Source organism: Triticum dicoccoides, chromosome 3A (genome assembly GCF_002162155.2).
Source record: "Triticum dicoccoides isolate Atlit2015 ecotype Zavitan chromosome 3A, WEW_v2.0, whole genome shotgun sequence".
Lineage (NCBI taxonomy): Eukaryota > Viridiplantae > Streptophyta > Magnoliopsida > Poales > Poaceae > Triticum > Triticum dicoccoides.
Window position 1 is genome coordinate 32,470,471 of NC_041384.1, and position 15,857 is coordinate 32,486,327.

The 15,857-nt window shown below is 48.7% G+C and overlaps 1 protein-coding gene across 5 annotated transcripts; it reads right to left on the reverse strand.

Annotated features, from left to right (window-relative positions):
* Window positions 1–56: 56 nt before the first annotated feature.
* Window positions 57–4,586, reverse strand: LOC119266862 (probable zinc metalloprotease EGY2, chloroplastic). Of its 5 annotated transcripts, none has more exons than XM_037548137.1 (14): window positions 4,367–4,585; window positions 4,120–4,261; window positions 3,827–3,928; window positions 3,640–3,741; window positions 3,456–3,554; window positions 3,313–3,372; window positions 2,979–3,086; window positions 2,636–2,710; window positions 2,434–2,539; window positions 2,198–2,291; window positions 1,571–1,724; window positions 980–1,187; window positions 698–858; window positions 57–563 (listed from the first exon to the last, which is right to left on the reverse strand). In XM_037548137.1, the coding sequence occupies exons 1-14, from the start codon at window positions 4,537–4,539 to the stop codon at window positions 309–311; spliced, it is 1,839 nt and encodes a 612-aa protein (XP_037404034.1). In that variant the 5' UTR covers window positions 4,540–4,585; the 3' UTR covers window positions 57–308. The 5 variants fall into 5 exon arrangements, with proteins under 5 accessions (XP_037404034.1, XP_037404033.1, XP_037404035.1 ...); XM_037548136.1 differs by having other exon boundaries at window positions 3,313–3,378; XM_037548138.1 differs by lacking the exon at window positions 3,640–3,741 and having other exon boundaries at window positions 3,313–3,378; window positions 4,367–4,586.
* Between the last annotated feature and the right edge of the window lie 11,271 nt (window positions 4,587–15,857).

Sequence of the window (15,857 nt, forward strand, 5' to 3'; positions counted from 1 at the left end):
GCTGCTACATTAATACTACTGAAATGTTGCAAAAACCTGTCATGAACTCATCAGCAGAATTGAACAGATGAACAGTTACAGCCGGAGTAATGAACTGAACTATTTTTTGTTCTACTCTGATACAAGGTGAACTTCACTAGCTACCACAAGAAAAAACTCCTGCTTTTTTATTTTGCTACTGCAAGGAGCACTGGAGCATCAAAGGCTCCAAGCTATTCTTATGATCACAAGGAATTGCAAAGATGGCAAAACATCTCACGGATACAGTTGGAGGAAGAGAAGCCGCGGCGAGTTTCGAAACTCTTCTGTCAAAAGTCGAAATCAGTAACTTGCGAAGGGTCGAAGAGGAATGGGTAGGGCAGGCAGACCAGCAGCCCCAGGAACAAAATGGCGACGCCGAGGCCGATGTAGATGTTCTCGGGCTCCGTTATCTCCTCGGAGAGGGGAGCTATCGGACCCCTCTGCAGGAAGAAGATGAGCACCGCCCAGTAGAACGCCACGTCGCTGAAGAGCGACGAGAGCCCGAGCAATGCAATGGTGACGCTGCCGAGCCGGGATGATACCTGTTGCAAAATACAAGTTTGGGTTCATCAGAGGGTGCATTGCAAGTCAAGGGTGAGAAAAGCAAGCACAGAAGTTCTTCATAGCTTCAGGTAGCCTTCCATCCTGTTTATTCTTTGAGCAGCAGCATCTTTACCTTTCTTCCCCACATGGCGAGCGCTATGCGGCCGCCGTCGAGCTCTCCTGCAGGGATGCTGTTAATGGCGTTGATCAGGAGACCAGCCCAAGCCCACAAAACCAGTGGGTTGATTGATAGCTGTGTTCCTTCTTTTAGAACATCTCCAAGAATAAGCTTTGCTATAGTACCAAGAAAAGACATATCAAATTAAACACTGTTTGCATAGTTCAAAAGGTTTTTATGCAGTTCAGAACTCAGTACATACAGAACGAGGATGATGTGTAGTTTCAGTATCCTTACCAAGACCACCAAGAAGAAATGATTGATGAAATACGGCGGGATCTACGATGATACCAAGACCGTCACTTGGAGGTAACGTGAAGCCCAGCAGAAGAAGACCAAATCCGAGCGAAAACCCCGCAACCGGTCCAGCAGCTGCTACCTTGAGCAGGTCCCCGCGATTGCGTACAATATTGACTATTCTGGTGATGCCACCAAAAGATCCTATCTACAGAAAACACAAAAATGAGATACTCATAGTCAAGTAGATAAGCCTGGAATGGTGCAAAAATGAATGTTACTGCCAAAGCTATGATCTATCTCCCAATATTCCTATATTTCTAGAAGGCCGCTAAGAACACATTTCAGATCAAACATTGCTTTTGCATTACAAATAGGAAATACAAACAGAAGAAAGTTAAACAAAGTTCTTCTAATTTTGTCTCATAATCTGGGATAGCATGTTATATAATTAAAGGAAACAAGTAAGCAAGGAAATCATCCAAGATTTTTTTTCCTTTTTATAGAGAATGGCAATTTTTTAAGCTAGGCACAATTTCTAACAATTAAAAATATACACTCCTTAGGTGAAATTGTAGGCTTGCAACTTACCTGCCAGCTAGGAACAAAATATGGTACTGAAAGCTTGACCCCAGCATCCTTAGCAGCGAGGATGTGTCCAATTTCATGAACCCCTACTATGAGTCCCGTTACCAGGGCACCGGGAAGTCCATCTTTCAATAGCTCAAGGTTATCAAATGTTGATCTGGAGAAGAATATCTCGTTAGAAGAAGTAGCAGGCTATTATTGTCTGGCTTATGATATGAGGAAATACACAGCTCTGTTTTCCGAAGTAAAGGAATCAGTAGAAATTATTGCATGAATCGAGATGCATAACTAAAGTAATTGGCAAAACAAATTTCACGTGCACTTGGAATGCTAAAGTATGAGGAAGACAGAAGTTTTGCATCATATTGCCAAGTGCCTAGATAACATCATTTGGCCCCAGATGAGACTTCAAAGTTGTTTTAACACAAAGGTATAAGCACACACTGCCATTCGAAGATGACATCAAGCTAGAGAAACTGTAAATGAATTACTCCCTCCGATCCATATTACTTGTCGCAGCTTTAGTACAACTTTGTAGTACCTTAAAATTCTTATAGTACAAAGAAATCAACAATTATCAGAACAGAAGACAAAGCAAAATGGTGAATAAATGGAAGAGAAACCTCATACAGCAAGTTGTCCTGAAGGACAGGTACGTTCCGAAGCAACAGAGTGAAGATGGTAACTACTCCGAACGCACCAGCAGCAGCCCACTCTGGGACAGCTGAAAATTTAATTTACCGACAGTTGGATCAGCAAGTTTTAAAACTAAACGCAGACATAGTAATGCAAAATTTTGGGTGCCTGACATAAGAAAGATATTTGACCAATTCCTTTAGCGTCGACTATGAGGAAAGAATTATTACATCCAGTGGCAGGCTCCACTGTCTGCTTAGGTACAACTACTGCAACTGGCTTCTCATCCTCTGGATTGATGAGAAGAAAAACCTTAAATTCATCGCCAAATTTGTTCTGTGGATAACCGGGAGCAGCACACAGATCAGAACATTCACATATTTGTACACACATATATCTGTGAAAGGATCTACTTTTTGAGTATCTTGTTACCTCTAGTCGAGTTGTGATCTTTTCAAAACTTTTGGCTGGCACACCACGCAAGTTCCCTTTAAATAGTATTCCACCCTAATGTACAAAAGTGAAGGCAACAATAACAATCTGTCATTTTGAGCATTTGATGCCTTTTTACATGCTGTCATTTGAAATGAGAATATGAATCATATAGTACATGATCAGTTTAACAGAATATTTGGTTGATTGTGGATGCTACTTTAGAAACACAATTAGTAAACAAAAAATTGCAACTTGCTAGTGAGGTTGATATTTCACTGGAATTACTAATAAAATCTGCTGTATGAACATGAAGATAAACCATGGCATCTGAGACGCTCACCTCGTAAGGCTCGTGGCTGGTCACGAAGAACGTGTCAAAACTGAAAACTTGATCCTTTAGAATGTCTACTGTAGCCTTGGGGATACTCACAGCTTCTTCAAGTTGTTGCTGCATATCATTGAGTTTTAGGAGGTAAACAAGAAGGCTCACTACCTCATCGGGTTTCAGATTTCAGAAACATCGAACAGTCAAAAAATTTAAAAAGAATTCTCTATTAATAACCACCCTACCATAGAGATTATGTGGAACAAGCAGCATATCTCTTTGATTTCTGAAGTTTCACTCAACTTCTGAACATGCAAACCAAGAAAACTGAAACGGAAACAGCGGTTACCTTCATTCCAGGCAAAGGAGAGCCACTAGCAACATTAACATCAACCTCCAGCAGCTGCTCCTGTTTTTGAACAGAATATCCGACATGTCATGACTACATTCTCAATGTCTTTTATGGCCTATACTAGATCACTACAAGCGTACCTGCGCAGCGCTGTCAGCGGCTGCAGTAGCATCTCCGTCGATGCTCTGAACCGTGTCGCTAGCGCTTACCGGCTCTGCATTCGGGGATTCATCTTTCGTCTGTTTTTTAACAGAATATCAGACATGCTACAATGATGGCGCTCTCAATGCCTTTCTGGAATAAACTAGATCACTACGAGCATACCTGCGCAGCGCTGTCAGCGGCTGCATTGACATACCGGTCGATGTTCTGAAGTGATTTGACAGCGGCGCTTACTGGCTCTGCATTGGGGGATTCATCTTTCGTCTGTTTTTTAACAGAATATCAGACATGCTACTATGATGGCGTTCCCAATGCCTTTCTGGCATGAACTAGATCCCTACGAGCGTACCTGCGCGGCGCTGTCAGCGGCTGCTTTAGCATACCGGTCGATGTTCTGAAGCGATGTGAGAGCGGAGTTTAGCGGCTCTGCATTCGGGGATTCATCTTTCGTCTGGTGAGGCATGGGAAAGCTAGATAATTATAGTTCAGTTACTTGCATGTCCATCCATCTAGCTAGGATTCTAGGTCTAACAGACATAAAAATTCACACACTGCAAGATGCTCTGGCATCTGGTAAGTAAGGCACAGTGCATTTCAGAGTTGAGACTGAATTTGAGAAACCGTAAAAGCAAGGACGATTACATTATCTGTCTCTGCAGCTGCATCTGCTTGGACAACACTGTCGGCTGGAGGCGATGGAGCATCATCCACAGCCTCGTCGCCATTGCTGGCGGCTGGCCCAGGCTCGTCGGCCGCACGGCATGCCACCCTCCGGCTCCTCGACCTTGGATTAGCGCCATGAAATCGTGCAACGGATGTGATGAGAAATCCAGGAAACGGCATGGAGCTTCACGTCCCTGACAGTCAGAAACCAAGAAACGCCGCTCACCTGCTGCGAGGGCCGGCCGGAAGCGGGAGGGACGAGGAGCTGAGCGTGAGCGCGAGGCGAGCGCCTCTGCTCCTGGTCGGCGCGGAGGTGGACGCGAGGAGCGGGCGGTGGCAGCAGCACCCGTACGGCGACGCGGCCCGCGACGTCGGCGGGCGAGGAGAAGAAGAGCTCATGGCCGTGGAGTCGTGAGCGGGGAGGGGGAGGACGCGCGCGCCTTATCTCTTTCTCTCCTCTTGGAAACGGATGGAGAAGAAAAGTTAGGAGATCTTTTCTGCGGCTGCGATCTGGCATCAGCACGAATCTCAAAGCTACAATCTTCCAGTGATTTTGTACATGCATTTGCATTGCACGTATCACCCGATGATGCATTCAAAAAGGATCTAAGTTCAGTTTTCCATAACAAAATATCTCTCATGATAATTAGAGATCAAATACTAATACGCACGATTGGTTTTAAAAAACCAAATAATTATGCGATTGCCTAGAATTAGACAGACCGCCAACAATTTTGCTGGAAAATAACGTACCTCTCGTTCTCATCCACAAGGGGGTGCTGAGAAGGCGGAAGAAGCCTTCTGTAAGCACACAGTCTCAATGTGGCTTAGTAGCTAAATATGTTAGGGTGAGCAACTACTAGTAGAAAACGGAGCTTTAAAACCGGTTCGTAAGGGTCTTTAGTATCGGTTCGGCACGAACCAGCGCTAAAATGCCACCACGTGGCGTGAGCTCGCGCCCTGGTAATAAAGGTTTTTTTTTTTATTTTGGAAAAAAATTGATTTTTTTTATTTTTATTTTTTCTGAACTATTGATGATTTAGTTTCTAATCACCTCTTTCAACTGCTCAAGTGTGGATCACTCATTCCAAATCGCCTAACTTCTTGGCCGGTCACCCATCCTCTCACTCCCCCAGCCTGAGCACGCTTAACTTCGGAGTTCTATTCCCCTACATTCCAAGTCTGCACTTGTTGTTTTCCTTACAAATGTAAGCTGTCAATCCTATTAACTCTCAGCAGTTTAGCTTGAGCATTAGGTCACACATTTCACCGTTTGAGTTTGAAACTATTATTCTAAAAAACGGTAATTATTTAGTAACACTAATATTTCTTGAATAAGTTTGACCACAATTTTATCATAGTTTGACCAAATTTGACCAAAATTCAAAAAATTAAAATAATTATTTAGTAACAATAATATTCTTGAATAATTATGTAGTAACATTAATACTTCTTGAATAAGTAGTTTGACCAGATTTAACCAAATTTTTTTTTAAAAACTAAAATTTAACCATATCTTTTTTCCTTTTGGAATCTGAGGATTCTAAAAAATTGCAAACAGGTCGTAGGCGGTCTCCATCGGATGCGGATTTTCGTGCTGAATTTTTTGATATATTATACGTTTTTTTCCGACATCGTATACAAAAATTATAGCCGTTTTACATTTTCCCTACACTTTTTGCAAAACATGTCCAAATTTAAGTTTTCAAATTTTCCCAACTAGTAGATGTAGTAATATAACTACCTCTTGAAGGATTTTATTTTTTGAAGTTTTTATCATTTTCTTTTGATTTTTTCTAAACTGAAATGGCGATACATAGGGGGGTAGAGTTCGAAAATTGCCCTATAGTCCCGGTTTGTGTCTCCAACCGGGACTAAAGGGGATAGTCCCGGTTCGTGGCACAAACTGGTAGCCCTTTAGTACCGGTTTGTGCCACGAACCGGTACTAAAGGTGATCGTGGGGCCCCGGCCTGACGTCAGCCTGCCACCACCCCTTTAGTACCGGTTCGTGACACGAACCGGTACTAAATGTTCAACACGAACCGACATTAATGCATAGCCGTTCGAACCGGGACTAATATGTCTCACCTTAGGTCATTTTTCTACTGATGAACCAAACAAACCACCATAAGATTGTTGTGCATAAAACTGTTCTTAAAACAGACCTCACTTGTGAGGACCAGGGGTCTGATGGCAAATGGGGAGGGAGGAGTTGAGTGTGAGCATGAAGCGACACGCACATCCTTAATATCACGATAACCGGCGTGAGATGAAGAGCGATGTCCGTGACAATTGTATGACAAGGATGTGTCCCCCAACATCGGTAGAGGAAGAAGTCATGGTGGCGTAATGGCAAAGGCACACACCTTATTTCTCATTTTTAAAGGTCTCCTCAAGGCATCAAAGGGCGGACAAACGTCTCAGGCACGGATTACAGGACCAGAGCTCACCATGCTTTTTGTGTGATCAAGAGGAGGATACGGTGGATCACACTACTACAATGTGCGTTCGCAAGGCAACTTTGGTTCCAATGTTTCTTAAGGGTTGGGATCAATCTGGCTCTGCTGCCTCCGGTGCAAGAGAGGGTTGTGGAGTGGTGGGCTTCGGCGCGGAAGCAAGTTCCTAAGGCACAACGAAAGGTTTTTTACTCCCTCACCGTGCTCATTTGTTGGTGCCTCTAAAAGCAGTGAAACGAAATGGAAGTACCATAGATTTCATTTTTCCGGAGCTCCACCTTTGGCTAAGGCGGGAGCAAGTGAATTCCAACAATTAGGTGAGTTGCTTATGCGTGTTTGGAGTGATGGAGGTGTGGCGTACCGTGTTGTCGTGCCTAACACACTTGTAGTCTCTTGTACATAACTTCTGTCGTCTATAAAACTAAAATGGGGTTCTTTCAAAAAAAGGTATCCCATGTCTCCTCCCCACGCTAACTTAACTGGAATTGTAAACCTCTTCTTCTTCCCCGCTAACCTACATGGGAAACAAATGAAGTTGCAAATGATAATGCGAGGAACTCGTTTAGCGATAGATCTTCTAGTTATTGGGACTCTACGTTTCCTGATCTTATTTCTCATGCCATTGTAAATGACCTTGCGATTATTTGAGAAATAAAGTTTTGATGTTTCAAAAAAAACTATATGAAATTTGATCTTTGTACCAAAAATGGAAACTTGTTAAAAAATATACTTTCTTCGATCCATATTACTTATTTAGATTTGTTTAAGATGTCGAAAAGAATACATTGCAAATGCTAGATGTTTAACCATCTTGATCATCGGTTTTTGATCCACGCCCCCAAAATGCTAAGTTAGGCATCTCAATGTTGCCCCTCAAATCCCCTCGCGTCTAGACCAGCTTGTTCGGACGCATCTGGACATCCCCATATGAGAAGTGCCGATGAGAGCATCTCCAGCCGTTGGCCCCCCAGGGGGCGCCTAAAATCGCCCCCTGTGGGTGAGCCGGCGCAAAAATTCGGCCTGGGGCCGAGTTGGTCCCCAGCCGCCGGTCCCAGGGCCGTCCTTAGGCGCGTTCAAAAAAATTTAAATATATAGCAAAGTTCAAAGTTCGACGAAGTTCGGCATATATTATATTTAAAAAGCGGGTTTTTATTACATATATAATTAAAAAAAGAACTGGCTAAAAGCGGAGTAGTCGCCGTCGTCGCCGCCGCCGTCGTCCGGCTTCTCCTCCTTAACGCGGCCGTCCCTGGTGGACCCCTGACCGGCGTCGCCTATGCGGGCTGGTGGCGGCGGCGTCGTCGCTGTCCTCGATGACGACGATTCCTCCCTCGTCGCGACCCCGGCGGCGCTGCGCGAATCGCCGCAGGGCGGCGCACTGGTTCAGGGAGTCCGCGCGTGCCCATTCTAGGGCCGCGTCGTCGTCGAGCTCGACGTCGGCGCCGTGCTCCGTCTTCACCGCGGGGAGGCCCGGCTTTGTCTTCACCGGCGCCAGGCCCGACTCCGTCTTGGACTTGACGAAGCGCGGAGGAGCCGATGAGGGGGCGCGCCAGCCGCCCTCATTGATGACGATGCTGGCGTTGCAAGTGCGCCGGCCGAGCGGCGTCTCCGCCGCTCACTCGGCCTTGACGCCGAGCAGCGCCGGACGAGTGTGAGGAAGAGCGGGAGGAGGAGGAAGAAGAGGAGGCTCCGAACCTCCTGGGCAACCATTGCCCGTCGCGTCGGCGGTGAGCCGTGGCCGTGGCGGCCGCCCTTGCCAGGGGGTATGCCAACGGCGGGTCGTTGCCGCCCTCGAGGTACGTCAGAACGCTCTCGAGGGTGCGGCCGGGGACACCCCACCATAGGTGGCGCCCCTCGCTGTTCTTCGGTCCGCCCACCATCGGCGCGCCGTTGGTGGACGCCATCCTCTGCTGCTGCCGGTGATGGGGTTATGTACCTAGGGTAGGGTCATGGACCTGATCCAAGTACCTTACCCAAGGACACCCTTAGAAGAAGTCACCTTCCAGTCGACCAACGAGGGACACACTCGACTGACTTGAAGGACTCGACCACGAAGACTCACTCGACCACCGGAAAGTCAAGAGGCACTCTGCACTGCAACTGCCTGTAATCAAGTAGACTTTATGATAGTAAAGGCACTTTATGTGGGGCGTTACCAGTAACACCCCAGACTTAACTCACCTTAAACCCTCTCCTACGTGGGCTGGCTGGGGTCCTGGCACACTCTATATAAGCCACCCCCCTCCACAGGCAGAAGGGTTCGGCACCTTGTAATTCATACACTCATAATCCACTCGACCGCCTCCGGGCTCCGAGACGTAGGGCTGTTACTTCCTCCGAGAAGGGCCTGAACTCGTACATCCTTTGTGTTTACAACCTCTCCATAGCTAGGACCTTGCCTCTCCATACCTACCCCCCACTCTACTGTCAGGCTTAGAACCACGACAGTTGGCGCCCACCGTGGGGCAGGTGTTTTAGCGATTTTGTGGGGAAGTTGCGATTCTTCCGAGTACTTTCATCATGGTGTCTGCTGGAGTTTTGGTCGAGGGTCAAGAGATCCGTCTCGGCACTCTCACCTTCATCGCCGACGACTCCGCATGGCTCCAAGAGGCTCCACTCGACGTAGATGCGCTCCCCGTCCGCGGTGCGACGCATTTTCGCGCATGTGTCCGCGGCGTTCTGCTGCGGCAACCGTCGACCCAGTATCGGTCGGCCCCTCCATCGTCCACCCTCCCGGTATCCCGCCAGCGCAAGCGCTCGGGCCGGTCGAGGCTTCAGCGATGGGTGAGGCACGCGGTGGCTCGCCAATCGGCCACCACCCAAGTTGCGGCAATCGAGCCCGACGAACCTCTCTACGGCTTGTTCGATCTGTCGACTGGCTTCGTAGAGACTGCATCCGAGTGCGGTACCAGTGATCCAGCGGCGGAAATCTTGATGGTCGACGGGCCCCACAGTCCCCCTGGCTTCGCCCGTGGTGGTGGAACAGGTGACGGCGGCGACCCCACACGAGGCTACGAAGAGTACCAGCCCGAGCCACTCGACTCTCTGCAAAGAGAGGAACTTCGCCGCAGGAACGAGGATCCCCTGCGCACTCCCATCGCAGGAGAAACCCCCGAGGCTCGTGCCTTGGAGGAGGCGCGTCTGGCCAATTTGGCCGAGCGCACTCGACTGGAGAACCTTCAGCGAGCTCTCGACGAGCGCGCGCGGCAACGAGTTCCCGACAACAGTCGACGTCAACTCTTCCCGCCGACTCAGGTATATCAAACCCCAATTCAGAATTTAGCAGCTGCGACCCGTATAGCAGAGTCCATCCAGCCTTCGCAGTCGGAAGCTGGCAGAGGTTTGCTGCAGATCAGGGATCTGCTCCGGGCAGCAGGAGATCAGAATTCAGCCATGTCTCAGTCGCGCAACAGAATTCACAGTCGATCCGTCACTGTGAATACGGTTCAGTCGGCTCATAGCCCCAGATCGCCTCCGCGGCGTGAAGGGCGCGAGAGTCGCCGAGATCAATATGGCGACAGACTCGACCGAGATGATAGGCGTCGAGTGCCCTATTCCCCTCCGAGGGGTGGGTCTTACGCTCCTCGGCAGCCAGATGATAGGCGTCAGTACAGTACAGGGCGTAGGGTTCCAGTCGACCCCAGGGAACCAGGCTTCGACGCGCGATCCATTATCGTGCAAGGGTTGGTTGACCGGAACAGAGCCCATCGAGGTGGACTCGACAGAGATGTACCCACAAGCAGTCGAGTGCATGTTTCTGGTCCTGAATGTTTCAGCAGAGCTATCAGAACCGCAGTTATCCCTCCCAATTTCAGGTTGGCAACAGGAGTCAGCAAGTTCACTGGTGAGTCTAAGCCTGAAACTTGGCTTGAAGACTACCGAGTGGCAGTTCAGATTGGTGGTGGGAACGACGAGGTGGCCATGAAGCATTTGCCCCTCATGTTGGAAGGTTCTGCCAGGGCATGGTTGACTCAGTTACCTCCTAGCAGCATTTACACTTGGGAAGATCTGTCCCGAGTGTTCGTCAGGACGTTTGAAGGAACTTGCAAGCGACCAGCTGGATTGACAGAGTTGCAAGTCTGCGTGCAGAAAACTAATGAGACTCTCAGAGAGTATATTCAGAGGTGGATCACTTTGCACCACACTGTGGAGAATGTGTCCGATCATCAGGCAGTCTGCGCCTTCAAAGATGGCGTCAAGAACAGAGAACTGAGTTTGAAGTTTGGTCGAACCGGTGACATGACCTTGAGTCGGATGATGGAGATTGCTACCAAGTACGCCAACGGCGAAGAAGAAGACCGACTCCGAAGCGGCAAGCACAAGCCGAGTCAGTCAGAAAAAGGAAACACCAGTCGGAAACAGAAGCGGAAGGCTGAACCGGCAGCTCCTGGAGAGGCTCTGGCCATGACTCAAGGAAAGTTTAAGGGGAAACCAAAAGGATCCTGGAGCCCCAAGAAGGTAAAGGATAAAGAAGGGAACGACGTAATGGATATGCCATGTCACATCCATACGAAGAAAGACGAAGAGGGGAATATCATCTACCCGAAGCACACCACTCGCCAATGTCGACTCCTGATCCAGCAGTTTCAGGGAAAACAGTCTAAGGACAAGGAGAAGGAGTCGGACAAGGCCGAAGACAAGGAGGACAGTGAGGGAGGATATCCGCATATCAACTCCACTCTGATGATCTTTGCAGATGTGGAAAGCAGAAGTCGACTGAAAGTGATTAACCGAGAGGTGAACATGGTTGCCCCAGCAAAAGCAAATTATCTGAAGTAGTCTCAAACACCCATCACATTCGACCAATCTGATCACCCAACTCATATTGCCACCCCTGGGAGGCAAGCTTTGGTGGTCGATCCAGTTGTCTAAGGCACTCGACTGACAAAGGTGCTGATGGATGGTGGAAGTGGGCTGAACTTATTGTATGCAGACACATTGAAAGGTATGGGCATTCCGATGTCCCGACTGAGCACTAGTAACATGAGCTTTCATGGAGTTATACCAGGGAAGAAGGCCGAGTCACTCGGCCAGATAGCTTTGGACGTGGTGTTTGGTGATTCGAAGCATTTTTGCAAAGAAAAGTTGACGTTTGAGGTCGTGGATTTTCAGAGTGCATATCATGCCATTTTGGGGAGACCAGCTTATGCACGGTTCATGGCTCGACCATGCTACGTGTACCTCAAATTGAAGATGCCCGGCCCCAAAGGAGTGATCACTGTCACCGGTGATCGGAAAAAGGCAGAAGAGTGCTTTCAGAAGGGCTCCAAGATCGCCGATTCCCAGGTGACAGCGGTCGAGTTCGAAGAATACAAGCAAAACGCAGATCCGAGTGACTTGCTGCGATCCAAGAAGCCCGCCACAGAGTCTGCATTCCAGTCGTCCGGTGAGACAAAGCCTGTTCACATTCACCCGACCGACCCCGAAGCAGCTCCAACCCACATCTCCACGACTCTTGACCCAAAATAGGAAGAAGCGCTCATCCAGTTCCTCCGTGAGAACTGGGACATTTTTGCATGGAAGCCCGCTGACATGCCAGGTGTTCCCAGGGGACTAGCTGAGCATCGCCTAAGAGTCGACTCATCTGCCAAACCAGTCAAAGAGCATCTTCGGCGGTCCGCCGTCCAGAAGAGAAAAGCCATTGGTGAAGAAGTGGCTCGACTGTTGGCGGCAGGATTTATCCGTGAGATATACCACTCCGAGTGGCTCGCTAATGTCGTCATGGTTCCTAAGAAGGACAAGTCGCTACGAATGTGCATTGATTTCAAGCACATCAACCGGGCCTGCCCGAAAGATCATTTTCCTCTCCCTCGCATAGATCAAATTGTTGACTCGACCGCGGGATGCGAGAGGCTATCTTTTTTAGATGCCTACTCAGGGTACCACCAGATCCGTCTGTACGGACCCGACAAGGTAAAAACAGCTTTCATCACTCCATTCGGGTGCTTCTACTATATCACCATGCCATTCGGCCTCAAGAATGCCGGAGCCACATTTATGCGAATGATTCAAAAGTGTCTACTCACTCAAATCAGTCGGAATGTGGAAGCTTATATGGATGATATTGTTGTCAAGTCACGAAAAGGTTCCGACCTGCTCGCTGACCTCGCCGAAACATTTGCCAACCTCAGAAGGTATGATATCAAGCTCAATCCATCGAAGTGCACATTTGGAGTTCCTGGTGGCAAGTTACTCGGTTTTCTCGTTTCCGAACGGGGAATCGACGCTAACCCAGAGAAGATTGGCACTATTCTCTGAATGAAACGCCCTGTGCGAGTGCACGATGTCCAGAAGCTTACTGGATGCTTGGCCGCATTAAGTCGATTCATCTCACGGCTCGGTGAAAAGGCACTGCCTCTTTACCGACTGATGAAGAAGACAGACAAGTTCGAGTGGACTCCAGAAGCTGATGCAGCGTTTGCCGAGCTAAAAGCTCTGCTCTACACCCAGCCGGTGCTTGCTGCTCCAATCAGCAAAGAGCCTCTGTTGCACTATATCGCAGCCACAGGACAAGTCGTCAGTACTGTGCTAACGGTCGAGCGGGAAGAAGAAGGAAAAGCCCTCAAAGTTCAGCGCCCAGTATATTATTTGTCTGAAGTCTTGACTCCATCCAAGCAGAGATATCCTCATTACCAGAAGCTTGTATATGGAATATACATGACCACAAAGAAGGTTGCTCATTATTTCTCTGATCATTCCATCACAGTCGTCAGCGACACTCCACTATCAGAGATTTTGCACAACAGGGATGCAACTGGTCGAGTGGCCAAATGGGCGATTGAACTTCTTCCCCTTGATATCAAGTTTGAGGCAAAGAAAGCCATTAAGTCCCAGGCAATAGCAGATTTCCTTGCCGAGTGGATTGAACAGCAGCAGCCGACTGAAGTTCACTCGGAGCATTGGACCATGTTTTTTGATGGCTCTAAGATGTTGAATGGTTCCGGTGCTGGGGTTGTCCTGGTTTCCCCCAGAGGAGATAAGCTCAGATATGTGCTCCAGATTCACTTTGATTCCTCCAACAATGAGGCAGAATATGAGGCCCTCTTATATGGGTTGCGCATGGCCATTTCACTCGGCATCCGTCGCCTGATGGTCTATGGCGACTCGGATTTAGTGGTCAATCAGGTGATGAAAGAGTGGGACGTGAGAAGCCCAGCCATGACTGGATACTGCAGTGCAGTGAGGAAGCTGGAAAAGAAGTTCGAGGGGTTGGAACTCCACCATATACCCCGACTGAAAAATCAAGCAGCTGATGATCTAGCAAAGATAGGTTCCAAGAGAGAAGCCATTCCGAGTGGTGTGTTCTTGGAGCATATACACACTCCGTCAGTCAAAGAAGATCCTTTCACCGAAGAAACTCCACAGCCCAAGAGTGCCACAGATCCGACTGAAGTTGAAGTCCCAGCGGTGGTCGACTTGATCATGGAGGTTTTGGTGGTCATTCCCGACTGGACGATTCCGTATGTCGCATATATCCTGAGAAAAGAGCTTCCGGAGGATGAGGAAGAGGCTCGACAGATCGTCCGTCGATCTAAGGCCTTTACCGTAATCAAAGGACAATTATACAGAGAAAGCGCGACTGGAGTTGGTCAGAAGTGCATAACACCAGAAGAAGGTCGACTCATCCTCAATGATATTCACTCGGGGACCTGTGGTCATCATGCGTCCTCTCGGACCATCGTGGCCAAAGCATACCGAGCCGGATTTTACTGGCCAAAGGCGAATGAGATGGCAAAAGAGATAGTGGATAAGTGCGAGGGATGTCAATTCTACTCGAATATGTCACACAAGCCTGCGTCAGCTCTGAAGACCATCCCACTCGTCTGGCCTTTCGCAGTATGGGGATTGGACATGGTCGGTCCTTTGAGGACAGGACGAAGTGGCTTCACGCATGTACTGGTGGCAGTCGACAAGTTCACCAAGTGGATCGAGGCTAAACCAATCAAGAGCCTTGACACCGGTACTGCTGTTAGCTTCATCAGGGAACTAATATTCAGATATGGAGTCCCGCACAGCATCATTACAGATAATGGGTCGAACTTTGACTCGGAGGAATTCAGAGATTTCTGCAGCTCCCAAGGCACACGGGTCGACTACGCTTCAGTCGCCCATCCGCAGTCGAATGGACAAGCAGAGCGAGCTAATAGACTGATTCTTAAGGGATTGAAGCCTCGACTGATGCGTGATCTCAAACACGCGGCTGGAGCTTGGGTCGACGAACTTCCCTCAGTACTTTGGGGACTGCGGACCACACCTAATCGGTCGACTGGAAGAACTCCATTCTTCTTGGTTTACGGAGCCGAAGCAGTCTTGCCGAGTGATCTTCTCCACAATGCTCCTCGAGTTGAAATCTACAACGAAGCAGAGGCTGAACAAGCGCGGCAGGACGCAGTCGACCTTTTAGAGGAAGAAAGGGAGATGGCTCTGATCCGGTCGACCATCTACCAACAAGATTTGCGTCGTTTCCACGCCAGAAATGTGAGAGGTCGAGCCTTCCAGGAAGGGGATTTGGTTCTCCGAGTGGATCAGCACAAACCACACAAGCTCGCTCCTTCTTGGGAAGGCCCCTTCATCGTCACCAAGGTCCTCCACAACGGGGCGTACCGTCTTTACAACGTCGAGCATAATATCGACGAACCCCGAGCTTGGAACGCGGAGCTACTCCGCCCATTCTACACTTAAGTTTTATCACTCGGATGAGTTGCAATCAAGTACTTTTGTAGTTCATGGACCTCAAAATAATAGTGTCATAGTCCCTCCATACTTTCTGTCACTTTTTATTTTTGTCCACAAAAAAATTCCCCCTCAGTGGGTGACTTAGCCGCGAATCCGTTTAGCCTAAGTTTGTAAAAATCCTGCCGAGTGGTGAGCCAGCCTCTCACTCGGAGGCTTAGCCGCGAATCCGTTTCGCCTAAGTTTATCAAAATCCTACCGAGTGGTAAGCCAGCCTTCCACTCGAAGGCTTAGCTGCAGTCCAAGGACTCGCCTAAGTTTATCAAAATCCTACCGAGTTAAGAGCAACCCTCTCACTCGGGGGCTTAGCTGCAGCCCTGTGCTCGCCTAAGTTATAAAAATCCTACCGAGTGAAGAGCAACCCTCTCACTCGGGGGCTTAGCTGCAGTCCAAGCACTCGCCTAAGTTACAAAAATCCTACCGAGTGAAGAGCAACCCTCTCACTCGGGGGCTTAGCTGCAGTCCAAGCACTCGCCTAAGTTACAAAAATCCTACCGAGTGAAGAGCAACCCTCTCACTCGGGGGCT

Coding starts and splice junctions, on each gene's coding strand:
- LOC119266862 (XM_037548136.1), bottom strand. CDS start 4,539: ATGAGCTCTTCTTCTCCTCGCCCGCCGACGTCGCGGGCCGCGTCGCCG. Junction 3,379..3,455: donor CCGCTGACAGCGCTGCGCAG/GTACGCTTGTAG, acceptor TATTCTGTTCAA/AAACAGGAGCAGCTGCTGGA. Junction 3,087..3,312: donor CTCCTTTGCCTGGAATGAAG/GTAACCGCTGTT, acceptor AATGATATGCAG/CAACAACTTGAAGAAGCTGT.